Source organism: Ascaphus truei, chromosome 12 (genome assembly GCF_040206685.1).
Source record: "Ascaphus truei isolate aAscTru1 chromosome 12, aAscTru1.hap1, whole genome shotgun sequence".
Lineage (NCBI taxonomy): Eukaryota > Metazoa > Chordata > Amphibia > Anura > Ascaphidae > Ascaphus > Ascaphus truei.
The window spans coordinates 12,333,225-12,359,600 of record NC_134494.1 but is presented as its reverse complement, the minus strand read 5'-3'; the positions used below and the strand labels follow the sequence as shown (position 1 = coordinate 12,359,600).

At 43.3% G+C, this 26,376-nt stretch overlaps 1 protein-coding gene across 2 annotated transcripts in view; it reads left to right on the top strand.

Moving 5' to 3' along the window:
* The window catches only part of LRP5 (LDL receptor related protein 5), a 262,237-nt gene that overhangs the window by 86,788 nt on the left and 149,073 nt on the right, over window positions 1–26,376 (top strand). The window contains exons 6-7 of one of the 2 annotated variants that reach the window (XM_075566739.1): window positions 14,272–14,683; window positions 22,251–22,422. In XM_075566739.1, coding sequence (XP_075422854.1) covers window positions 14,272–14,683; window positions 22,251–22,422 — 584 coding nt within the window. The remainder of the gene's footprint in view (window positions 1–14,271; window positions 14,684–22,250; window positions 22,423–26,376) is intronic. The other variant, XM_075566741.1, reaches the window with a different exon arrangement.

The following is a 26,376-nucleotide window of genomic DNA, read 5'->3' as shown; positions in this document are numbered from 1 at the left end:
CAGCTCCCCAACGTGTTGTTCAGCTGAAAATAGCGCTGGTTCAGCTGCAGCGACCTGTTGGTTTCAATGCTGTACACAAATAAATGGGTAGAGACCTCGGGGAGGGGAATGTTACTTTAAAGGTACTTGTCTGTGTCTCGGACGGTGTCAATCCCCTTTATTTACCCTACTAAATGTGTCACTGGCATTAGGTTACGTTAGTCCTAGGAGGGACAGAGCCTTTAAAACATTAGCTGACTTCGTGAACCCCATTTCCTGCTTGGCAATACATTGCTGTTTGCCTCGCAAGGGAAGAGGTTATTAAGCTGCCTTGATGAAAGCCGGGTAACCATGAAGGGCTCCACAAATAAAATGAGGACTTGCTTTGAACTCCCCTTCATACAGCAGAGCGTATGTGGTCAAGGGAAGGCGTCAACCCATTAATACACGCCTGTAAGTACTAAACATTTGCTTTAGAAATCACCCAGCTTATTTCCATGCCGAACCCGTCGAGACTTTTTGATCAAGGCCATGGGCAGCTCATTTACAAATGAACAGCTCTATTGTCAAACGGGAAAGGTCTGCGGTCATTTGTCAGCCTGTATAATTCCTCCAAAGTAGTCCTTTTAACTTCCACAGTTGTCCGTGGCGACCATCATAGAATTTCTGTATGGAGAGGAACATGCTAGAGGGGTCCAGCTTGGAGTTTTTGTCCAGCACAATTTATGCAGACCCTCTCATAAGTAAATGTTGTTTCCCCCTTTTGTTTTTAGTTTTTCAGTTGGGGTCTGGAGTGACATCTAAAAAGAAAGCTTAACTGCAAACCTAACACTGTGTTCTCACAGTAACGTATTTTCTAATATTCCTAAGCAGCTATGAAGTCTCTTTAATACTTACAGATACATATCTAGTCAATTTTTTCTTTTTGTAAATGACTGTTGCTGTCTGTTTCATCCCGGTATCATTCTTTGCCCACAAAAAAATCTCTTCAGAAATGTGGATTCAAAGTGTCCAGTCGAGTCATTTTTACACAAGAACCGATAGCAATAAAATAGAAATATATATTTTTTAATTCTACCTGTGTAATATGTGTAAATTATAGTTCTTCCTCTTTAACGATGGCAGCATCGTTAGTTGAACCCGGAGTTCCCCAAGATCAGTCCCTACAAACATGCCAGGTATTTGGGGCAACACCTACCTAAGCAAGGTGTCCATGTGATAATTAGAGCTAGGTTAATTATTGGAAATGTTGCAATCCTGGCTTGTTGGTTGGTCTCAAGAATTCAACTTTGGGAACCCTGCCTTAAACAAGAAAAAAACAACATATTTGCCATATGTACACAACCTCTCTTCTCCCCTAAATCATGTGTTTGCTGTAAAGTAGAGATCTGCGCAAACCTTTACATGATGTAGCGCAACGGGAAATTGGCCCTTTTTGAGTTACGCTGTGTGTTTCCGTTTCGTTTAACATGCTAAATTCTCAGGCGCTGGATCTGCTTTAAGCCAAGACTACAAATAGTGCACATAGCATGTATCAGGGTACTAACTTGGCAACATTTGAGGCTTGGTGAAACGTTTTGCAAGGATTGGAATTTGGGGGTAAAAAAGCTTAACATATTGCAAATGCATTTTGAGAAAAAAAGGACAAAAAAGCCAAAAGGTCGCCGCACCACTTCAAAAAATAAGCGAAGAGGGTGAAAAATAAACGGATTTATTAAAGACAAAAAACGGAGAAAATCATACTGACATGTTTCGCCTGGTGAAAACTAGAAAAAGCACACCCTTCTACAAGCACTAGATGTGTTAAATGATATGATTGTATATTTAAAATCAATTTTAATGATATTAAAATAAAAAAATATATATGTGTATTAAAGTGAATAAATCACTATGGTGACCAAACACATACAAAAAGACAAACACTGTGTACATAAATATCAAAAACTGAAACCCAAGGCGTATCTAGGTATTGAGTAAAAATACTCCTACTGATGAATAAAACCTTAATAGGTCGCAATTAATTATTACTAACTCTTGGGTACTGCACTAATAGTGAGAATTAAAAGAAACCTGTATATAGTGAACAGACTGATCGTTTATGTATAATTGTAAGACATATAATTGTTCCTCCAAAAATCTATGGTTACCAAATATGATAGCTATTCTATATAGGCACACAAATTGTGTGTAATGCCTAGAGGCACGGATCAGAGTCCGTATCAATTTATAGCCCCTTATCACAACTTCAAATAGCGAGATACTGCTTTAAAAATAAACATGTAGAACAACTATAATGAGCCCACAAAATGTGTTTAGGTAGCTCAGAGGCACGGATCGAATCCGTATCAATTTATAGCCTCCTAAATCAAATAGTCAGTAACAAGCAGATCAATAGCTATCACACAATATATAAATGAAATCAGGAACAGAGGTATTGCAAGCAGATAGGGTAACTGAAACAAGTAGCCAAGAGCTGGTAAATCGGCAAACATACTAGCTAAATGTAGTGCCAAGTGAAGCAGTCAGACACCACTCTTCACTCTACAATGTGTCTAAGTAGACAGCCTAACATATTACTGCTAACACCTTCGTAAAGTGGTGTTAGATATATCTCTTTGCGCAATGCGTAAACAGTATAGCATAAATCTTTAGAGATGAAGGCTCATAGCAAGTTAAGTGTCAGACCTGCATCACGGCGACTTGTAAGTCCTACCAGCACTCCGGTGTGCTCAGCCCCTCACTGCTGCGTACCAACGTCATGACGTCAGTCTAGTCCTGCCTCCCACCTTTAGCCTGGAAAGGCTTTATCAATCAGTTTTCAATTCAGGTGCAAATATTTTTACAGAATCCAATTTTCTTTATCTTTTACACTAACCTCTTCTGTGGCACCATATTAAAAGCCTTTACAAAATCTAAGCAGACCCCATCAACTGCATTACCCTGGTCTAAATTCCTACTTACCTCCTCAAAGAAACTAATAAGGTTAGTTTGGCATGACCTATCCTTCATAAATCCATGCTGACTATTACTAATGATTTTGTTTTCCATTAGGTATTCCTGAATATTATCCTGTATTAAAACTTCAAGTAGTTTCCCCACTATTGAAGTCAGGCTTACAGGTCTGTAATTCCCCGGTTGTGATCTAGCTCCCTTTTTAAATATAGGCACCACGTCTGCTTTACATCAGTCTTGGGGTACTGAAAAAACAAAACACAAAACAGCGCACAACGCTCATGGTGAAGTAAGAATGAACAATTTATATTAAAAAGTAATTCAAGGTTCTGCGTACATCAGATAAAGGTAAAACAGGCATCTAACTGTAACTATGACAGTTGTTACCACTCAGGTATCAGAACACAGGAGAACGCTGCAGCGGATCACCCAATGTCAGGAATCTGCAGTCATATCAGGCTGTGCTTTCATCTGCTGGGCTCTTTTAGAAGCGGAGGGTTCCCTTTAGGCTTCCACGTAATCCAGGTAGATAAGTCCCAAGCTCCGTTTAGGAGTAGCTGGTAGAGGGACAGTCTCACCGATCAGGGTCAGCTCAACCAGCAAAGTGATAGAATACCGCTGCGGAGTTCATTCAGTGCACACATAGGGATCCAGACTCTTGGCTGTATAGTTTCCAGCCTCCCCACAGAGGTTTGAGCCAATTCCATCTGGTTCGCTCGAAGTGGGATGAGCGCTGGAAGTACAGAAAAACGGCGATTGTGGTGGACTACTCAATACGGGTCCTGCGAGAAGCTGCAACCCGGAAGTGTCATCTGAGTTCTGCAGAGCTAGTTGGTCCCAGCGCGCGGGACTGATTTGTGAGTCTTAGCATTTACCTCCTGCGCCTACCATCCAACTGAACTGGAAACCTGTGCACTGGCCTCTACTGGACTTATTATTTTATATGTAAGTTTTTACTTGTTACTATTTTATTTGTATATTACATGTACCTTGACCCTTGGTGCGCTTCTGTGCTTTTTTTACACCTGTATAGAACTAAGCTGTCTCTCAAATCAATGTGCCTGCGCATGCGTCATCACATAGAAGTAATAATACATGCCAATTAAGCCATAGGGGGAGTATAGGGTCCAGTAGAAACTTGTTAACTGACCTTATGTCTTTGTGTAGTGGATAATACTCAAATAGGGCTGTCTCCAAAAAACCCCTCTGTCCCGATTGTTCAGGACAGTCGGTGAAAGGCCCGCTCGCGCCCCTGGCAACCTGACGCGCAGACAACTGCATTGCGCATGCGCAAATCCACACAAGTGTTTAGCAATAACAAAGCCTCGGAGGCAAGTGCAGAGGCTTTCAGGAGATGTAACAACCCACGTTGTTGGCGCAGCCTCACACTGAATCACCCTCGCAGCCTGAGAGGTACCTTGGCTACTAGCAAGCATATTAAATAAAATTATAGCCAAATCCAGCAGTGTAAGTCCCCCCAGGAAGCCCTATGTTAACTAGCACAGAATCCTACCCCATAGATGTATGTACTCAATCCTGAAACCCAGAATGATTGGTAATCATACCACACAACGCAGCACACAAACAACACTACCTATGCAGATAAAAAAAACACCTAAATAAACAGTTTTAAGTTAAAAATTAGATTCACAGGAGGGGGACTAGGGAAGGATCCAGAGGAAAGGAAAATAAGGAAAAGGAGATGCATAGCCTGAAATCCAGCAATGGAGGATAACCATAACATGCAACATTGCCTTGTACTATATATAGAGATAATCCACAGTAACACAGAATACATAGTCCAAACGCACTTGGCACAATAACCCCAGCGGATAAATACAACATCAGTCCTACGGATATAGACATATACAAGAGGTATACTCCATATAGCAAAGCAAACCCTCAGCATACACAGAACTTAAATGGGGAACCCCCAATAAATTGTCGTGTGACTTTGTTGGGATAGAAAGGGTGCATCTGCCAAAAATAGATCTGGTTCTAACTCCACACTTGATACAAATAGCACTCATAGTTACATACAGTAGTAGATGAGGTTGAAACAATACATACATCCATCAAGTTCAACCTATGCTTCTGGTTTTAACTCCACACTTGATACAAACAGCACTTGAAATCTAACAGTAACCCAGTCACACAGATCGGGACATGCAAACTCAGGATTCGTTACAAGCCTCTGTTTTAAAGAGGGACACACACCAACCAGGTGTGTTAGGTTAGCAATCAACTAACCACACCCACTGCAGGGTCTATCAGACAGGAGAAGAAAAAAAATGTTCGCTATAGACCTTCAATTACCACACAATTATAAAATAAATGAACCCACTGTACACTCCCCAAGTTCACCCACCCCTGCTTTTATACACCAGTATAGACAGGACAGCCCCTTCCCTTCTGGTTCTAACGCCACACTTGATACAAACAGCACTTGAAATCAAACAGTAATACAGCCATACAGATCAGGACACGCAAGCTCAGGATTCCTTGCAACAGGGGAGCGCAATCTTTTTTCCCTGCGCCCCCTACCGGCTGTTCCCCTCTCTGCGTGCTCCCCGCCTTTTACCGTGTCTCCGGTGTCATGACGTCACGTTGCCATTGCGACGCGTCTACAGAAGCAAGGTAAATGCAGTTTACAAAGGCCTTCGCCGCTTTCCCGGCACTTAATATAAGTGCCTTCGGGAAGCGCGCGGGGCCTCTGTAAACCCGGCGCCCCCCGCTGAAGGGGGATGGGGGAAGGGGAGGTGAAGGGGGTGGGGGGGTAAGTGACAATTAATGTATCCTGCGGCCGCTTGCTCCCCCGTCCGGCCGTTCCCCCGTCTGGCCGTTCCCCCCCTCTGGCCGTTCCCCCGCTGTCTTGGCCGGTCGTTCACCCCCCACCCCCCGTAACCTTCCGTCTGCTGGGGATGTTCAGCAGACGGAGACTCGTGCACGAGGCGGGCGCTCCCTTACCCGTCCGCCCGCTCCCCCACGGATCTGATGCGGAAGGCAGCGTGTTTGCAATTGGTGTGGTACGGGTGAGGGTGGTGTGGTACGGGTGAGGGGTGTGGGCTGCCCGCTCCCCCTCCCGGCCGTCCGCTTCCCCGCTTGGTCCTGGCCGCTCGCTCCTACTCCCCCGTTCGCCCGCTCCCTCCTACTCCCCCATTCGCCCGCTCCCTCCTACTCCCCTGTTCGCCCGCTCCCTCCTACTCCCCCGTTCGCCCGCTCCCTCCTACTCCCCCGTTCGCCCGCTCCCTCCTACTCCCCCGTTCGCCCGCTCCCTCCTACTCCCCCTTTCGCCCACTCCCTCCTACTCACCCGTTCGCCCGCTCCCTCCTACTCCCCCTTTCACCCACTCCCTCCTACTCCCCCGTTCGCCCGCTCCCTCCTACTCCCCCGTTCGCCAGCTCCTTCCTACTCCCCTGTTCGCCCACTCCCTCCTACTCCCCCTTTCGCCCGCTCCCTCCTACTCCCCCGCTCACCCGCTCCCTTCTACTCCCCCGTTCGCCCGCTCCCTCTACCGGCCGTCCGTTCCGCCCCTTGGTCCCGGCCGTCCGTTCCGCCGCTTGGTCCCGGCCGTCTGTCCCGCCGCTTGGTCCCGGCCGTCCGTCCCGCCGCTTGGTCCCGGCCGTCCATCTGTTCCGCCACTTGGTCCCGGCCGTCCGTCCCTTCCGCCACTTGATCCCGGCCGGTTGAGGCGGGAGGCGCCGGGGTGTGAGGCGAAGGGAGGCGCCGGGGTTTGAGGCGGCGGCCATGCGGCAGGGGTGTGAGCTGGGAGGCAAGGCGGGAAGGGAGGCCAGAGGCGCAGGGGTTTGAGGCCCCGGCGGCAGGGGTGTGAGCTGGAAGGGGAGGCGCAGGGGTTTGAGGCCCCGGCGGCAGGGGTGTGAGCTGGAAGGGGAGGCGCAGGGGTTTGAGGCCCCGGCGGCAGGGGTGTGAGCTGGGAGGGGAGGCGCAGGGGTTTGAGGCCCCGGCGGCAGGGGTGTGAGCTGGAAGGGGAGGCGCAGGGGTTTGAGGCCCCGGCGGCAGGGGTGTGAGCTGGAAGGGGAGGCGCAGGGGTTTGAGGCCCCAGCGGCAGGGGTGTGAGCTGGGAGGGGAGGCGCAGGGGTTTGAGGCCCCGGCGGCAGGGGTGTGAGCTGGGAGGGGAAGCGCAGGTGTTTGAGGCGGCAGCGGCGGCAGGGGTGTGAGCTGGGAGGGGAGGCTGGAGGCGCAGGGGTGTGAGGCACCAGTTTAGTTACTTACCTGGGCGGGAGGTGGCGGCTGGTGCACATCGTGTGGTAGCCAGTCGTGGAGAGGCGCACGCGGTGGGTGGTGTGTGTGTGTGTAAGAGTGGGTTAGACTGTTAGACCACACCGGCCAATGAGAGCCGTGGGGGGGGCGGGTGGTCTGGCGGAGCAATCTGATTGGCCAGAGGCTGAGTGACAGACTGACGGCCAATCAGATTGCCCATAAGCACAGCCAACATACAATGTTTTCAAAAATAAATAAATATATATATATATATATAGATATAGATTTAGACTTTCTAATACCGTGTCCAAAGAGCATTTCACCATTGTTTAACAGGTTTAGCATTTCTTGAAATCATGTGCAGCACAACGACGTTATTTAAGGGTAGTTGACCCACCACAGTACCTGCGTATGAAAGCATTCTTTTACACTGGAAGTTAGGCCTCAGGCGGAATGTTTAGAGCAGTGTCTGGGAATCTGCCTTCAGAGCGGTTTTGATTCCAGCCAGTAAAGTTGCTGATATTTTCTCATGGCTTGTTATAATTGCTTCTTACCATGCCAAGATCTTCGTGCCAGGGGGAGGGGTTATTTGTCAGTGATGCAACTGTATTCAGCGCTGTGTAAGGTAAGCTTAGATGCCAGGCTCCTTGTTGGAGATGCCATAAAGGGAGATCATTGATCCATTCTGTATTAGGCCGAGTCCACGGTCCCTGCTGGCGTGCTGAGGCGCGCTGAGGCGCAGGGAAAACGGGTGCTTTCCCTGGCCTTGCGGTTGCTTACCGCAAGCGCTCTCAGCAGCCGTCAGGGGGCGGTCCGGGGGCGGGCGCGTCACTGGCCGGGGGCGGGCCAGTGACGTCACGGAGCTGGTTCGCCCTCATTGGGCGAACCGCTCACGTGACCGGCCTGTCTCGCCGGCAAGCGGGGGAATTTTAAATTCCCCCAAGACCTGCGCTTCCGCAAGCGCGCGGAAGCGCAGGTGAGCCCCTACTAAAGCCGCTCTAATTGCGGCTGTAGGGGCTCAGTGCTGAGCGGGAGCGCGCCTCAGCGCGCTTCCGCCAGCAAGCACGTAACATGGCCGAGGCCTTAAGCTTCATCATTTAAAGAGCCATTCCCATTTAACAGACAAAAAGAATGACTATGGCATTTGGCTTCTGAAAAATATTTCTTCTCTCATAACCTATTCTCTGCGAAGAGTGGCCAGCAACACCTTGCGATCTCATTTTTGCCTCAGAATCCACACTTTGCAATTACAACCAGTTTTCCAACAGTTTGTCACAAGCAAAGGAAACTAGGCAAGGAAGAAAAACACTCAGACAATAGGATATTGTTCCGTCCTAGTTAGTAGACAGATTAACAGGATCGCCAGCACCGCACTGACTCAGACTGCTACAAGCAGTCTGCGTTCGTTAGGTTTGGGTCAATTAAAGGGGGCATTTTGTTGCTGAATTATAGATGTCAGTGCAGTGAAAAAATATATTGTTGTCACAACCAGGTGCTTAGATAAACTACAGAGCCACAAATATTTCATAATACTCCCAAACGGAGAAGATAAAATATTTTGTTTGTTTATTTTCAGGGCCCTCTTCTTTCTTTAATCTTGGTAATTCATGTGCAGTCTCTTTTTTTTAATGTGTGGATATATAGTCCGTTATCCAAGAAAGGCCCTTATAGTAGAGGGCACTGTTACTCCACAGTGACCAGGAGCAATGGCGTTTTGCGTATTTATTGTTGTCAACATTGACACGGTGCCCATTTGGCTTCAAGGACAAAGTGGTCCTATTGACAAGAGACTTTTGTACTTGCATACTGGAACAAGGCTTCCACTTTCGTTCTTGGTTGGGGGCTCCCTCAGATATACTATTCGTGACGTCATGATCCCATGGCAACACACGTGGGCTTGGTACACGCTAAACATGCTAGTAACCCTTTAGAGGGGGGGAGGGGGTGTTACACTCCTTAGGCATTATCAATTCGCCACGGGTGGGGACAGCCCTTTTATACGATTTTATTTTATATATAACTCAACACCTAAAAGAAAGCTTGTATAACTAAAAACTCTGTATAAAAGTGAAATTCATTTCTTTTTACCTTGTCCTTATGTTGTGTTCCATCACATTTCCGACTCTATAATTTATTAATGGTTATGTTTTAAACACCTTAGTTCACATACAGCACTTGCCTTGTAGTCATGAGATCTCTTTAGTCACTACCACCAAAATATACACGTATATTATATACTAAAATATTACTCAGTCAATAGTGGATGTGCACACAGTAGGGACCTTTTTTACTGCTCCTTTGGGGATTCCCTCTCTGATTCACTTTATTCCCCTTAGCGCACCCACTGTACTTAACTTGGTGCATATACATTACATTTTCTTGATCTTGGCCTCTTTTAAGCAAAACAAGAAATACCTGTTTGCTTTTTTGGTATATATAAATAAATTCTAACTTGTTTTCCTATAATTATTAGCAAAATGTCAAGTATTTTTATTGACACTTTTTTTTAACTTCTACCTTTTAAAGGGGCAGTCCCATGTAGTGGGCAAAAGAAACATTTATACATTAGTGTAATTGTCTTCCTTAGAAAAATTCAGTCACTCTTAAAAGAAAACTTGGAGAAATGCAAAACACCCATCGTTTGCAAGTGCGCCACTCCTAAACTTCAGAGAAATACCCAAAAGGTAATGTTGCACTCTGCACCAGATCCCGGAAGTTAGACAGTCTCGCGTGTCTTTGTCTCTGTCACTTTGGCGCCACTTTCAAAATACTTCACCGCTTTCTAGCTCCACACCTTCCTTCCATATCTGGCGTCCACCGTTGGAGGAGGTGGTTGGTTCACTGAGGGCACAGTGCCCGTAATGTGTTGCCGAAACCATAAACCCTACGCGTTTCGCTCACAGGGGCTTCGTCAGAGGATGGTGACCCTATTCCTCCTCACTTTAGAATTACCCTCACTATTTGCCAGTTGTAATTGGTCAAATAATATACACCTCCTAAATCAATTTGGTAATGCTATACCATTCTCAGTCATCTCACTTTACAAAGATACACATCTAAACTCTATCAGAAATTAGGAGATGGATGTGATTGGCTGAAGGATCTAGACAATAATGCCATTAATAGAAACTTGAAGTTGGAATGTAAAATGTCTAAATTCATGATAGGTGACTGAAAATAGTCGAAAATAATCAAAAGACATGCATATAAAATTGCATTTAAATCTTTATACAACCAATCATACAAATACAAATATAACATCTATATATAAAAAAGATCTATCTGTTCATTTAAACTCTTGGGTACTTTGGTACATAGTTCCAATATCCAAAACTGTTCTCTTTGTTTTATGATTGTGTCCCCATCTCCTCTTTTGTTCAGAATGACCTGTTCAAGGCCCATAAACTTGAGATGTTCTACTTCCCAGTTATGGGACAATAAAAAATGTTTCGGCAAATTGTGTAATTTAAGATTTTGTGAATGAATTTTGAAAATGTTAATGTTAACATGATCTTCTTGTATTTATTTGTCTTTTGATTTTGCCAATATAGTTTAACCCACAAGGGCAGGTAATGCAATAAACAATACATTTGTACCTACAGTTGATAAATTCATTCACTTTATTCATTCTACCAGATGGTGAAACAAATGAATTGGTTGTATTCATAAATCTACATAATACACATTTGCTGCATTTGGCCATGTGGCTTGGGAGGTAGCCAACTAAGGCCCCGCTTATAGTCCCAGCGATGGCGACGCGACGGCATGACATCATCCGTCGCTGTTGTAATAGAGATTTCTGCATGTAGTGTAGGAGACAAGAGACGGCGACCGGGGTGTGTGGCCGTGAGTGGTTCGTCCTCATTGGCTGAACCGCTCACGTGCCGCTGATGTCATGCGGCGGTCGCAGAAAAAAATACATTTTAATTGACTTCAGCAATTTTGATCACGCTGTCGTGGTTGTGCCCACTATAGGCGCACACAACGGAGTAAATTAACATGTTTTGACGCGCCGTAACCGGGACAATAAGGCTACAGCCCCAGTGTCGGCGCTACACACGCGCCTGCCAGGCTGGCGGCGCGTGCAGCTCTGTTCCCCAGTCTGTGCAGAGCTGCAGGGGAAGAAGGGGGGGCATGGCGGGGGACGCAACCATGATGTCACCCGGCAGGTTCACCCTCATTGCCCCGCGGTCGCGGCCAAATGCCCTACATTGTACTGGTTTAGTTGCTGATGTTTCTTCCTAAATATTCAAAGATAGCGCCCGCGGTCATGCAACAGGAAGCGGCAAATGTATGCCTGCAATTCAGATACGTACCAAAAACACAGAAACTGCCCCAGATTTTTTTTGTAAATTAAATATCGCATCAGCAAGCAGACTTCAGAATATACCACAAAGGTATTTTGATTTCACGGGTTTATTTTGATGTGTCTTTCATGTTTTTCTTTGTCTTCTCACTTGTAATGAATAATTCACTAAATACCATATTTATTAGCAGCAGTAATTAAAAACATCACATTAGTCATTCTTCTTCAGTACGCCTTTTATCCGTTAACTGGCAGGAAATCTAGTTGTGAATTTTGCCTTTGATCTGCAATTTGTATCTAGAAAAATAATTACACCTCACACCTTCCTAGTGATGCCCTCTAAAATATTTGTTTGATGTCTTGTAATATCACTTTCCATTCCATTCACGTTCTGATTAATTTGCTTAGATACGCCGCTTTGCTTTGGTCTTAACTTTTTCACCGACAGAGTGACTGGCAACACCCTCTTACAGCAAAAGGGTTGAAAGTGCAGCTCAATATAGCGGGTCAATATTTTTTATTATTAAACAACTTTATAGTGTAATCTTTCGGTACCAGAAGACGGTGCTGCCTGTGTCTTGCGATTGCGAGCACGTGATGGTGTGGGGTGGCGGCCATGGAAATGTTTAAGAAAAGATTCAAACATACGTGTCCAATTTTCTTCTTTTTTTTTTTCTTTTTCCATATTGTTGCGCTTAGTTCACTTTTGTCCTTGAAGGGACTGAGCCTTTAGAGTTAGGGTTCCACTTAATAACATACACATGCCATTTGGCAGAGACTCCTGTAAGTATTTGTAAATAATTTCTAAAGTTACTTTGTTAACATGATGGCCTCTGGCCGCTCCCTTTTATCTGATGTTACTGTGTTTTCAACCAATTTGCACAGGCAATTCCCCATATCTGCCCTTCCCCTTATCTTTATTGACTCAATAAAGATAGGATGGTTTAAGGATAAAGAAATCACTTGGTTGTCAAACACTCCCCCATTCAGAGAACCCAAACAAATGCAATTTGTAATTAATTGCCAAAGAAACATGGCGCTGTTGGTTATGTGGGATTGCACCTTCAGTGTGTCCATTCCCGTACAGTGGGCAGTAGTTATCCATGTAATCGTTTTTTTTAATAAAAAATGTATTTCCTGTTAAATTAATGTTTGTAGCCAAGAGGTTCGCAGCACAGCACGATATAGATATAGATTGAAGTTGTAGTTTACCTTTTTGCAGCCACCGTAGCCAGTAACACATTGTTCACAACCCCCTTATTCAATATTCGATGAAACCGCTTCCCAGTGCTGGAGAAGAGATGAGCACCACCCAGCATGGGGAAGCAGCTTTGCAGCGTGCTGAATAAGGACAGAATACATTGCTTGCCCTCCAGCACTAAAGAGCGCAAAGCACTTTTTAACCGGTGAAAATGTAGAAATGTGTCCCTTGCTGACATCTGTCTTCACCAGGCTCCAGTGTCCACTAACGGAGTTAAAGAGTGTTTTCCTTGCACAGTGATATAATGTCTAGACACTGCCTCCTTCCCTCCTCCTGTAAAATGTGTGCCAAGAGTATCATTTTCATTAATATGCATCAAACTTTTTTTTTTTAATTGTAGAAGGATATCTATTTATAAAAAAAAATCTGGGGTCTGTTCAAAAATATAAGAATGTAATGTACAGTATAGAAAAAGTTTAACATGGTACAGTTTACAAGTGCTTACTTTGACACCATTTACATGCCACCGCAGGCATTTTCTTACATTTGTCTTCTAAGATACTAATTCTCCAGCCTGCAATATATTTTTTTAGGTTTACAAAAACTTGTAGGGTCACTCTGAGCTATTGTGTGGTACCCTGACCTCTGGGGAGACCTCTGTTCCTGAGATATTTGGTGTTTGTTTTTGTAAAGCCGGTTGGAAAGATAAAGAAACTACAAATATGGTTGCAGTGTCACGAATAGAAAGTTACAACAACATTTCCCAAGTGGCCGTCTGTGGGCCGCTAAAGTGAGCCTGACCCTGAAGCTCGGAAAACCTGGGGTTCACCGTTCGATTCTGGGGGACCCCAGTTAAAAAAAAAATCCTTTACTTGCAACTAGTATCTTAGAAGACAAGATAATTAAGAAAATGTCAGGAGATTCGTGTACAGGCATACCCCGCATTAACGTACGCAATGGGTCCAGAGAATGTATGTAAAGCGAAAATGTACTTAAAGTGAAGCACTCCCTTTTTTCCACTTATCGATGCTTGTACTGCAATCGTCATATACGTGCATAATTGATGTGAATAACGCATTTGTAACAGGCTCTATAGTCTCCCCGCTTGCGCACAGCTCCAGTACAGGTAGGGAGACGGTTTTGCTGTTCAGGACGTTCTGACAGGCGCATGCGTGAGCTGCCGTTTGCCTATTGGGCGATATGTCCTTACTCGCGAGTGTACTTAAAGTGAGTGTCCTTAAACCGGGGTATGCCTGTATATGGTATCTTTCTATGATTGTCATGTGTATTACTGCTGTAAAGCGCTATGTACATTAATGGCGCTATATCAATAAAGACATACATACTGTACATCTTGGAAAGCCTTATGTAAATTGTATAATGCCCCAAAGACCTAGTTGTAAAAAATCTGATATCCTTCTCTTACAATATGAAACACAACGTTTAGAGCATATTAATGAAAATCCTTCAGTTTGGACCTTAGTTTGTGACTTTTGTGTATTGTAAACTCATTGGTTAAATACCTCTTTACCTGATGGATGAATTTGATAGTGGTGGTGGTGGTGGGGGGGGGGGGGGGGGGTTGCATCTGCATATTTAAACACAATTAAAGTTTGTTCCATTTTAGGTGCTGATGAGGTCTTGCTGCTTGCAAGAAGGACAGACCTGCGGAGGATCTCTTTAGATATGCCGGACTTCACGGATATTGTACTGCAGATTGATGACATCAGACACGCAATAGCTATAGACTACGACCCAGTGGAAGGATACATCTACTGGACTGATGATGAAGTCAAAGTCATACGCCGTGCCTACCTGGATGGGTCAGGAGCACAGACGCTAGTGACCATGGAGGTTAAACACCCAGACGGAATAGCAGTTGACTGGGTGGCTCGAAATCTGTACTGGACTGATACTGGGACAGACCGTATTGAGGTCACAAGGTTGAATGGCACGTCCAGGAAAATTTTGATATCGGAAAACCTGGATGAACCAAGGGCTATAGTACTGAATCCATTGACAGGGTAAGTGTTCCATTTCCAATGTTAATGATCGAGTTGATTTTGGGGATAGCTCTAAAATACACTCAACTCAATCTTAAAAAAAAAAATATATATATATATATATATATAATATTTATACAGATTTTACATTGAGCTGAGTTTATTTTAGAGCTATCCCCAAAATTAATAATATATATAGTGTCTTTATTCAAGGTAAAGTAGGTCACACTTTTCATAATCAACTTACCAATGTTGTTCTGTCTTCAGCTCTGTTTTTCTGCTGTTGTTTCTCAGTCACATTTACCCTTGTTTCTGTCTTCTTAGATGCTATGTAAAGTGTACTATAACTGTCATTCCGCCTGTTGCCTCAGCAACTTCTCCCCCCAGATCCCCAGGGTTTTGGTATGTCCCTCCCTCCCTGGCACTTGGTAAAGTCGAGCTCTGTTTCCTTCTTGTTCAGTCTGCAGTGCTTCCTTTTCAAGCTTCAGCCGCAGCCACGTGGTCTTCCCCAGCTGCTCTCCCTGTAAGGCTTGTAATATAGTGCGCGCTGGTGCGTGTGAGGGCGCACACCGTGTTGCACGTGGCGCGGGCATTTCGTGTGTAGAAGGTGAGCGGTAACGCGCGCGACCAGGGGGCGTCACAGCGCTAGACTGCGCTGTGATAGGTTCACAGCGTCACGTGGCGCGGCGACAGCGCGAAAATACAGTTCTCTTGTACTTTCCCTGGTCTGCTGCGCCACTGCTCACGGCCGTGCGCATGTCCCTAGTATAGAAACGTCTGGCTAACACAGTCAGTTATAATTGACGCGCGCACTATATTACACGCCTTATACTGTGGTGTTGCTTTTTTTACCTGCTGCTAAATGATGCATCCCAAAAGTTTTCTATTCATTTCTATTTGTGCTTGTGAATAAAGTTTATCAGAAATTCAAGGAGTACTCCATTTTGCATGAAGGAGATGAGTTTACCTGCCTGTCAAAGTGTACTGAGCCTAAAGAAGCCTAGGACAGAACAAATGTCATTAGCATTCTTATTCTCTTCCCTGCCAGAGAGACATTAATCACATTGCAAAACAATGCATTTCAGGCCCCTCTTGTTACAAAGGTGTTAAATTGTTTTCATCACTCATTTCTAAAAACCATTTAGTCCAGCACATATGATCTAATTATAATCTATCTGTACCCCTTCCTGTCCATGAACCAGTTAGATGAATGAAAGGGTAGGTATGCTTTTTGAAGGGAAGTGTTCACCAGTGACAGCACAAAATTCACTATGCTATCAATAATCCCTTTCTCAGGGAGATTGCAGCTGTTAGGAGCATTTGAAAACCCTTTTCCAGATAATTGGCTAGATTTATGAGACTGAACATTGCATTAGTTTAGGTTTAGTTTGGTCGTTTTATCCCTTCAGTGCCCCATAGGCGTACAGTGTATGCCATGAAGAGTGGCATCCTGGGGTCCCTTATAACGTACACCGTGCGTCATGCCGGTTTGGCTGTTTTCTAGCTGGCTTTCACGATCAGCGACTGCTAACTATCAACGGAAGGACGCGGTTGCGAAAGCCCTCACATGATTGCTAGCGCTAGACTGTTTGTGGCCCTGAAGGTGGCAGGACCATCTGGCACTGAAGGGGTTAAATCAACAACCCCCTCTACTCCCCATAAAATATGTTTGCTTTCTGTTTACCATTGTAAAGTCATTAAGTGGCAGTATTTAGCACTGCCATAGTTTTTTTTTTACATTTTGTGGTTGTATTCTAGAGAAAAACAGGGATTATTTATTTATAAAATATTTTACCAGGAAGTAATACATTGAGAGTTACCTCTCGTTTTCAAGTATATCAAGAGATATGGGCCCTTCTGGCAGTAAACAGGTTAAATACCATTCCTGGGAATTTCTGAGCAGACACAATAATTCCACAGGTGTAAACTGCATAACTTTCTGCTCTGGCATTGTAATCTTGTATGCACAGCTGTTACTTTGCAATACTGAAATCAATCCAGTGTTGAAGGAAAAAAACAAATTCAGATTACTTCTTAAAGGTTCAGTGCCGCAAACAATTTTGAGAAAAACTCTTGAAATGTAAGTGCTATTAAAATACAGAGTAATTGGTTAAAATGTTATTTCTACTTCAATGTGGTTATTTTCATGTCCTCTTCCAAGGCAGAATACGTATCTGTAGTTTAATTTAAGCACCACTGGATAGTTTAGAGCAGGAGTAGCCAACTCCAGTCCTCAAGGGCCCCCAACGGGTCAGGTCATTGACTGAGCCACGGCTTTGAGCGACCTGTGCATCCCTGAAGCAGGCATATCCTTCAAATCTGACCTGTTGGGGGCCCTTGAGGACTGGAATTGGCCACCCCTGCTTTAGAGATTGGAAATCGTTTGGGAACCATTGTGAGATCTTCAAATGTTTGTACCCTGTTCTACCTGTCACCCTGGCACCCGAGATGCTTACTGGTGCGTGTGCCCCACCAGTAGTAGTGGGGAACAAAACGGCCGTTTATAAGTCATTCGTTGCAGCTTCCCATTTGAATCCAATTAAATCCCTTGGACCCGGTGACTTCACCAGTAAATATCTTGGGAAGCAGTTCAGCCTAGTCCACATCCTGTAGAATACATTTTAAAAATGATCTGAGGCATAGGAGGGGAATTGTTTTCTTGGGCTGTTCCCTATTGTCTTAAGTAACTGTGTGTTCAACAAGAGTTCTCACAGGAAAAGCCCACCTCGCTGCCCCTCGCATTATCTTCATTGACTATCTGATAAGGGTTGGGTATGGGTGAAGTAAAACACTTGTGCAGTCCTTCGTAAGTGTAGTCTTCGATGAAGGGGAGCACAGGTCAACGTTTGAAAAGAGAATAAATAACACATGGTGCAATACGTTTTGATGGTGATATTTAATTTGTTGGTAGAAAAGGGGAAATGGTACTCACATTTCCCCAATAATTTAAGGCCTATCAGAGGAGCTTGGGTTCATCTATGGACTGTAGAGGTGAGTGCCCCGTATGAGAATCAGATGTCGGAATGTGTGGTTCAGATTATTTATTTATTTATAAAATATTTTACCAGGAAGTAATACATTGAGAGTTACCTCTCGTTTTCAAGTATGTCCTGGGCACAGAGTAAAACAAATAATACATGGTTACAAGTACAATTACATAAATGTACATCAGTACATATTTTGCTTTAACAGTGGCTAGCTTTTTTAACTTTCGTACCTAAACTTGGAAATATTCTACAGAAGTAGCTCCACTTGTATAAATTGCATTTACTTTCCTTCATTATAATCACACGTGAATTGATTTTAGACAACGTAATATTGATCTATAAATATTTGCATCTGAGCCTATTAAAGCAGCAATCTGTGCTGTATGTATGTACAGTTGTGTGAAAAAGAAAGTACACCCTCCTTGAATTCTATGGTTTTACATATCAGTACATAATTACAATCATCTGTTCCATAGCAGGTCTTAAAATTAGGTAAATACAACCTCAGATGAACAATAACACATGACATATTACACCGTGTCATGATTTATTTAACAAAAATAAAGCCAAAATGGAGAAGCCATGTGTGAAAAACTAAGTATACCTTATGATTCAATAGCTTGTAGAACCACCTTTATTTTATTTTATTTATTTATAAAATATTTTACCAGGAAGTAATACATTGAGAGTTACCTCTCGTTTTCAAGTATGTCCTGGGCACAGAGTAAAACAAATAATACATGGTTTCAAGTACAGTTACATAAATGAACAGGGTATACATTATATACAAGACATTGCGTGCACAGTTAAAGAAAATATATATTATGAGCGTATGAAACAGTTACAGACCAGGTTAAAGTGTGAGACAGATTAGATTTGAAAGAACTTAAACTGGTAGTGGATGTGAGAGTCTCTGGTAGGTTGTTCCAGTTTTGGGGTGCACGGAAGGAGAAGGAGGAACGTCCGGATACTTTGTTGAGCCTTGGGACCATGAATAGTCTTTTGGAGTCTGATCTCAGGTGATAAGTGCTGCAAGTGGTAGGGGTGAGGAGCTTGTTCAGGTAGCTGGGTAGCTTGCCCATGAAGAATTTAAAGGCATGACAGGAAAGGTGAACTTTGCGCCTAGACTCTAGTATTGACCAATCTAGTTCTTTGAGCATTTCGCAGTGGGGTGTGTTGTAGTTGCATTGGAGAACAAAACGACAAATTGAATTGTAGAGGGTGTCAAGTTTGCTAAGGTGGGTTTGAGGAGCCGAGCCATATACTATGTCTCCATAGTCAATAATTGGCATTAGCATCTGCTGTGCGTTACGCTTTCTGACCAGGAGACTTAGGGAGGATTTGTTCCTGTAAAGTACCCCTAGTTTGGCATAGGTCTTGGTTGTCAGGGTATCAATGTGCATCCCGAATGTTAAGTGGGAGTCAAACCATAAGCCCAGGTATTTAAAACTAGTGACACGTGTTAGGGTGGTGTTAGCGTTGGTTCTAATCAGGAGCTCAGTCACTGGAAGCTTTACAAATTTAGTCTTGGTCCCAAATACCATTGTTACAGTCTTGTCAGTGTTTAAAAACAGTTTGTTTTGGGAAATCCAGTTTTCGAGTCTCAAAAAGTCAGACTGAAGTATGTGTTGAAGGTCAGAGAGGCTATGGCTGTGTGCATATAGGATTGTGTCATCTGCATACATGTGTATTGAGGCTTCCTTACAAGCTGTGGGAAGATCATTAATGAACACTGAGAAGAGTAGGGGCCCCAGAACAGAGCCTTGCGGGACACCATAGGTGATATCCAGGGGGTTGGAGTTAGAGCCTGAGATGGACACATGTTGGGATCTTCCTGATAGGTAGGACTGAAACCAGTTTAAAGCATGTTTCCCTATTCCAGAGCTCTGGAGTTTGTTAAGCAGGATAGCATGATCAACTGTGTCAAAAGCCTATGCAAAATCTAGGAATACTGCACCAGTGAGTTGTCCCCGTTCCATTCCACACTGGATTTCATTGCAAACTTTTAGCAGAGTAGTTACGGTGGAGTGTTTGGGACGAAACTCAGATTGGAATTGGCTAGGGAAATTTGTCTTGGTGTAGAAATCGCTTAATTGGGAGTGGACACATTTTTCCATGACTTTGGATAGAATTGCGAGAAGTGAGATTGGCCTGTAGTTTGAGACAGTGTTTTTGTCCCCACTTTTGAAGATTGGGACAACTCTGGCAGTTTTCCAGGTCTTAGGGATATGGCCTGCAGACAGGATAGAGTTGACTATGGACGCAATTGGTTTGGCAATGGCTGGGGCACCAAGTCGTAGGAACCTAGATTGTAGTAAGTCGGGTCCACATTGGCTGCTTAGTTTTAGTTTGAGGAGCCCTTGTATAATCTCCTCTTCAGATACTGGGCCAAATTGAAAATTGTGGGCAGTGTTGGGAGGGGGTGGGACTGTAGGGATACTCCCAGGATGAGATTCATGTTTGGGGTTTGTGCTGCGTTTCGCTAATAAGTTAGTGGCACACCCCACAAAGTAATCATTGAATGCATTTGCAATGTCAGTGGGGTTTGTCAGAGTAATATCCCCCTTAGTGATATTACTTGGTTGTTGATGGTTAGGAGGCTGAAATATATTGTTGATAACCTTCCAGAAGATGGTCCACAAGGGAATAAAGGGAACAATCAGTGGGTGCAGATCGTCTGGTACAATTTATAAACAGTAAAAAACCTTGAGGACCATCTGACTCACACATTCCAACATTTGATTCTCATACGGGGCACTCACCTGTACAGTCAATAGACGAACCCCAACTCCTTTCAGAGTGAGTATTTGTGTCTAATATGCCTTACATTATTGGGGAAATGTGAGTACCATTCCACTTTTCTACCAACAAACGAAATATCATCATCAAAACGTATAGCACCATTTGTGAGCTGCCTAAAGAATCATTCTTTAAGCACCGTTGCACATTATCAATTTTTACCTTTTCCACTTTAGCACTCCACATATTGATGTGATAAATACTTCTTTGGTGTGTCCACTTTATTATGTGTTAGCTGATTATTTCAGCCAAATATCTATTGCACATTTCTTATTGCACTTCATTATCCACACAGGAGCGCCACTTTTACACTCCTCTTAGCGTGTAGAATGAGTGAATTCAAAAACAATTTATTATAATCAAAGAAATAAGATACAGTTAGTAAAGTGAAGTCTATGAGCACCTTTACCAAGTGTATCTTATTTTTTTATTTCTTTTATATTTCTTTGATTATAATATTTTTATTTTTATTCACTCATTCTACATTCAGATACACAGAGTGCTTTCAAAAGGGTTCTCTTCTCTCTAGTTTTGACAATTAACCTTTTGCTCCCTATTTGCAGCTGTGTTACATCACACATGTTTACTATATTAAGCTGAAGCGAGAGTCCTGTCCCTTCTTTCCCTATATTTAGTTTACTCTCCTCTTAGCAACAGTCCCTCTTAAGACAACGTTTTCACTAATCATAGTGAATTGTATAATAGGCTATAACCTAGTTTGTAAATTTTGTACACTGAAACTTACGGATTGGTGTGTATACACTTATCCCTGCCGCCTTGAAACCTCTTTTAGAACTGGTTCATTGACATAGAGATATCCATAAATCTTATTACCTTAGCACTGTGGTATTGCAAAGGTTGACAGACAACCCCTCCCCCCGACTAAATAAAAAACAACGGTACTCGTATTTTAAAAAAAAAGATGGTGGTAATAATTTATTTTTTATATGGTACTGACAGAGTATGAGGAACGCTGTACATAGAATTTTGCAGGAACAAGAAGTTTCTGCCTCAGTGAGCTTACAATCTAATTTTGGTGCCTAAAGCACAATGAGATGAGGACAAGGTCACAAGAAGCGGACGATGGGTATCGAACAGAGTTCACCGAATTCTATGGCATTGTTATTAGAACTATACTATTCCTGTAGCTTGCGAGTCTAGTTAGTTTTAAAATACTTCTACTTGCTTGAAAAAGAAGAAATAAAAAAATAAGAAAATTAATATTTTTGAAAGCACTATTCTTTGGGAGGGATTTTTTAATGCCTTTTGCATCCATTAACCTTTCCAGTGTCTTTACGAGACTAAACGTCACAGGGGCTGGCCCGTGACCCTTCTGATGTACAGTGAACCCCTTGACTTTATTTGTTTCTTGGGAACACAGGTAGCTGTGGACGCATTCACGATGGAAGAGTAACATTTCTTCTCTTGGGAGGAGAGTCAAAGCCACAAAAGGAATTACATTATGGTGCTGCTAGAACAGTTGTGGCACCCCAAGAGTTAATTGAAATTGTAATATAGTTTTTTTTTTAATGTAAAAAAGTATTGCATCAGTGACCCCTGTTAATTATGTGGTGAGGCTGCTTTGCCTGTGTTTGAGGACAAGATCTCCATTCAAACCAATGGAACTAAAATCTTTCTTCACTGTGTGTGTGTGTGTGTGTGTGTGTGTGTGTGTGTGTGTGTGTGTGTGTGTGTGTGTGTGTGTGTGTGTGTGTGTGTGTGTGTGTGTGTGTGTGTGTGTGTGTGTGTGTGTGTGTGTGTGTAATGACTAATCATTGTGGGATTTTAATTTCCTCCTCTAGATACATGTACTGGACGGACTGGGGGGAAAACCCAAAGATAGAATCTGCTTACCTGGATGGCACAGAAAGGGTGGTTCTTGTGAATTCTTCTCTGGGGTGGCCCAATGGTTTGGCATTAGACCTTCAGGATGGAAAACTCTACTGGGGAGATGCCAAAACGGACAAAATTGAGGTAGGTGAAATGATCACTTCCAATATTACATGTAAAAAAAGCTGATAATGTTCCACTTTTTTTCTCTCCACTTCATTATGCAATAATAGGCAGCATGTTTGACGGACCGACTTGGGCTGGCCCACTGGTTAACCAGGGTAAATTTCTGATGGACTTCTGCATCAGGTGTGCCCTTAAGATTTAGACTGGGATGATCAAGATACTCCTGAAGTCTTGTGTGCATTCGGGAGACTGGTTGAATCTCCCATATCAATCTGTGTGGGAGTGCAGCTAGAGGGAGAGTCAGTTTGCTCTGTGACTGAGTGCTGTACATAAAATTCTGAGGCTCCCTCAGTTCTTGTGCAGAAGAGCTTACCATCTAATGTTGATGTCTGTCACAGGGATATACAGTAACTTACCTAAGGTCACACGCAATTGTTTGTTGAAATTCGAATGACATTACTACTTAGCAACTCCTTCAGCCTACTATAACTTTTGTCTATTTCCGCTCATTAATACCACAGCCTTACATTGTGTACAAACTATAGCTTGTATTTAGCAGTTACTTTATGGTAACTCAAGTCTGCAATAGTCTATCTGTGATAATGCTTACTTTTCATACGGTTTTGCTTTCTTGTATTAATACGTATGAATGGGGGAGGATGAAATATAAATCATTGGGGAAGAGGAAAGCACCTCTGGGGACCACCTGCTTCCCGAGATACGGGGGAAGGTGCCGCCGGTAGAGTCCCTTCCAGTGAAAACAAATTGAAGGTTTAGATCTCCCACGTCACGTGAACCAATAAGAAGCTACGGCTTCATCGGTCGCCACTTCCTACTGGCCCAAGTGACGCATGGGTTTAAAACTTCCATGGATTATCAGCGACTCCTTATCCAGTAAGTATCTCCGGAAGCAGGGGGTACCAGAGCTGAAATTAATGTGTTTCTGCTTTAGAGACCCCATGCTTCCTCTACATATTAAAGGAGGGGAGCCCAGTGGCACCTACTCCTTGTAACGTCATCTGTCACCTTTTGAGTGTGGCTAGCAGAAATCCACTTTAAAGCAGCAATCCATGCTGTTTGTTTTTTGACCCCACAACCATCTTTTGTTTCCCTGTAAGTACTGGCAAGAGTACTTCTGTGCGCTCTAGACAATCATCTCATTTGTCAGCACAGTTGTGACTGCTCAGGAGTTTCTCTCTTGCCGTTTCCAGCAGGAGGCTATTTAACCCGTCTGATGAGCCACGTGGAGACTGGTTAATTGACTTTGGCTGCAATTAACCAGCTCCCTGCTGGATTACTGAGACCACTAGAGGCTTTCTATTGAAGCCTCATTGGGACAAGGTTAAGTCACTGTTGCATGCGGCATATGTGGGTGCTTTATAAATAAATGATAATAATATTAACCCATCTCTTTACTTTGCATCATTTCCTTTACTCTTGCTCATTGGCAGAGTTTGGGAGTAAATTAAATAACATTGGGAGGGGAGAAACACTCAGCTTAGCAGGCTTCTACTTGGCAAGCTGGTAACTGTTCCTATTATACACATTTCTTTCTCCATGTAACTTCAGTTTTGTAACTCCAAGTAACGAATTTCACAGGCACAGTGAATCCCTGCCCCGAAAAGCTTACAATCTAATATTGGTGGGAAAGAAAATAACTTGCCCAAGGGTTTCAAGTAAGGTCAATGAGATTGGAGTGCGTGATCCAGGTTTTAAAGGCTGTGTTCATACCAGCAAACTATTTTCAGGCGAAGACAATTGTATACTTTGTGCATTATGTATCATTTACAACTTTGACTTTTATTTTTAAATGTACTGGATAATAGAACTATAGTATTTTAGTACATAGGGTAAGTGTGCTGGGTTTTTGCAAAACCGCTATAAACTTACAGGGTTTTGCAAACTCACAATACAGTTTCGAAGGGTTTCTCAGTTCTAATAAGGTTATAAAACACTGCTCTAAATAATGATAAAAAAAAAGTACAATTCCCCATGCAGGGGTTTTCATTGAGAATGAGCCACTTGGCAAAATTTCTCTACAGACTAAAACATCTGTAATGGTCTAGAAGCTACGGAAGACACAGCAATTGTGAGTGACTGTCAATGATATAAGAAGTTGTCTGTGTTATGAACCGTAGTGGTGTAGGAGTAAAAAAGTGTGTGTGTGTGTGGTTACGTTTTGCTTTCTGGCAGAAATTTTCCCATCTGCACTTTAAGCTGGAACACAAAGGGCTCAGTCACTGCACAAGCAGTTTATGGAGCCATTTGGCAAGACTTGTCAAACTTTGCGTGACAGCAGCCTATAGGGCTTTCTCCTGCAAATTTGGCACCCCGTGGTAACATTGTTCCCTGCTTCTTAATGTCTTGCTTGTCTCTTTGGCAGGCAGTAGAAAAAATGAGTCCATTTCATCAACATATGGTTTTACACTTTTGTGCATGAAGATTTATAGATCCCTACCTTAATTGGCAGAGATTAATGTGCGGTCAAACTGCAAGTGTGAGAACAGTTGACACGAAGGAATCTTGGGATCGCGGCTGTGATTTAAAGCACTTTAATGGACAAACCGTAGATTAGGAAAGATTACACGATTCCAGCAGAGAGAGGAGCAAAGAGCTAGTGATAAGCACGCGCAGGGCATTCTGTTTCCGACATTTCTTTGTAATTAAGCAGTATTGAAGTGAGTACTTTCTTTAGTATGTTCGATTATGCCCAGAGCAGGGCTTCCCGAGGCCAGGTTTTCAGATTTCTCTAATTAACACTTCACAGCTAACCCAGCTTTAATTATCACTAGGAACTTGGTTAGGTATGTGTTGCCCTAAAAACCAGACCTCTTGCTCTAGGCCTGAACTTGGAGAGCCCTGGCCTGGGTATAGTAATGTTTCGTCTTACTTAGACGGCATAGGGGATGGGCTTGCCTCCAAGGAGTCTGAATTCCTATTCAATCCTTTTAGAAATGGAAGCATTGTTTGATACATCTGAGTGTGGGTAAAGGAAATACTTGGATACCTTTACAGTCCTGTCTTTAACATCTTTGATCGTCTCTGCTTTAATTTGTAGATGGGTTGGAGATGCTCCTTGATTTTCTTCTGGCCATTGTCCACCTCCCTATTTAGTGCTATAAATGTATGCAGTGATGTACATAGAAAACCGAGGCATGGCGAGACTATGTACCATATTTACTAAGTGGTACAGTACCATGAAAAACCTCATGGTACTGGAGAACACTATCTGGTCCATTTACTTGAAGATGTCTTTAACATGTATATTGTGCTATTTTGAGCTGATAGAGTATGCAGTTGCTTTAGATAATTTTACAGACACAATAAGTCTCTGCCTCAAAGTGCTTCCAATCTAATTTTGGTGTCTGAGGCACGGGGAGACAAAGTGAGATGCTCACAGTCATAATGAGGACGGACACTGCGATTCAAACAGAGTAGATGCACTGTGTAAATGTAAGCCAAAGTTTATTGTCCCAGGTCATGAGGCGAGCCGCGAGAGGACATTGGGATTTGCCGCTTCAAAGGTGCTATTTTCACCACCAAGCAACTCCTTTTTGTCAAATCGCCACTATAAAAGACCCGATATTTCATTAGTCGCTCTAGCCTCTAGCCTCATGTAATCTTTGAGGGTGGATGAGGTGTGGACGGTAGCCTGTTGTTTGGCCTGACTTCTATACTATTTTTGAGATCTAGACTGGCTTGTCCTGAACGGTTCCTTCACCTCCTACTTGTTTAAAAGTAGTGCTGGATGCAGTACAAATGCAATATTCGGATTTTTTTTTACCAGAATCCTGTTTAGCTCCACTTCCTCATTGACTTTGCGAAAGCCCACAATCCCCATCAGAGATAACTGGCAGCGACATTCTTTGACTAGTTTTTTTATGAGTTAAGAATTATGTTTCCATTGTGAATATATATTTAGGCAATTGTTGTGATTCATGCTCCCCCCTTGCCTCAAGAAAATGAATTCCT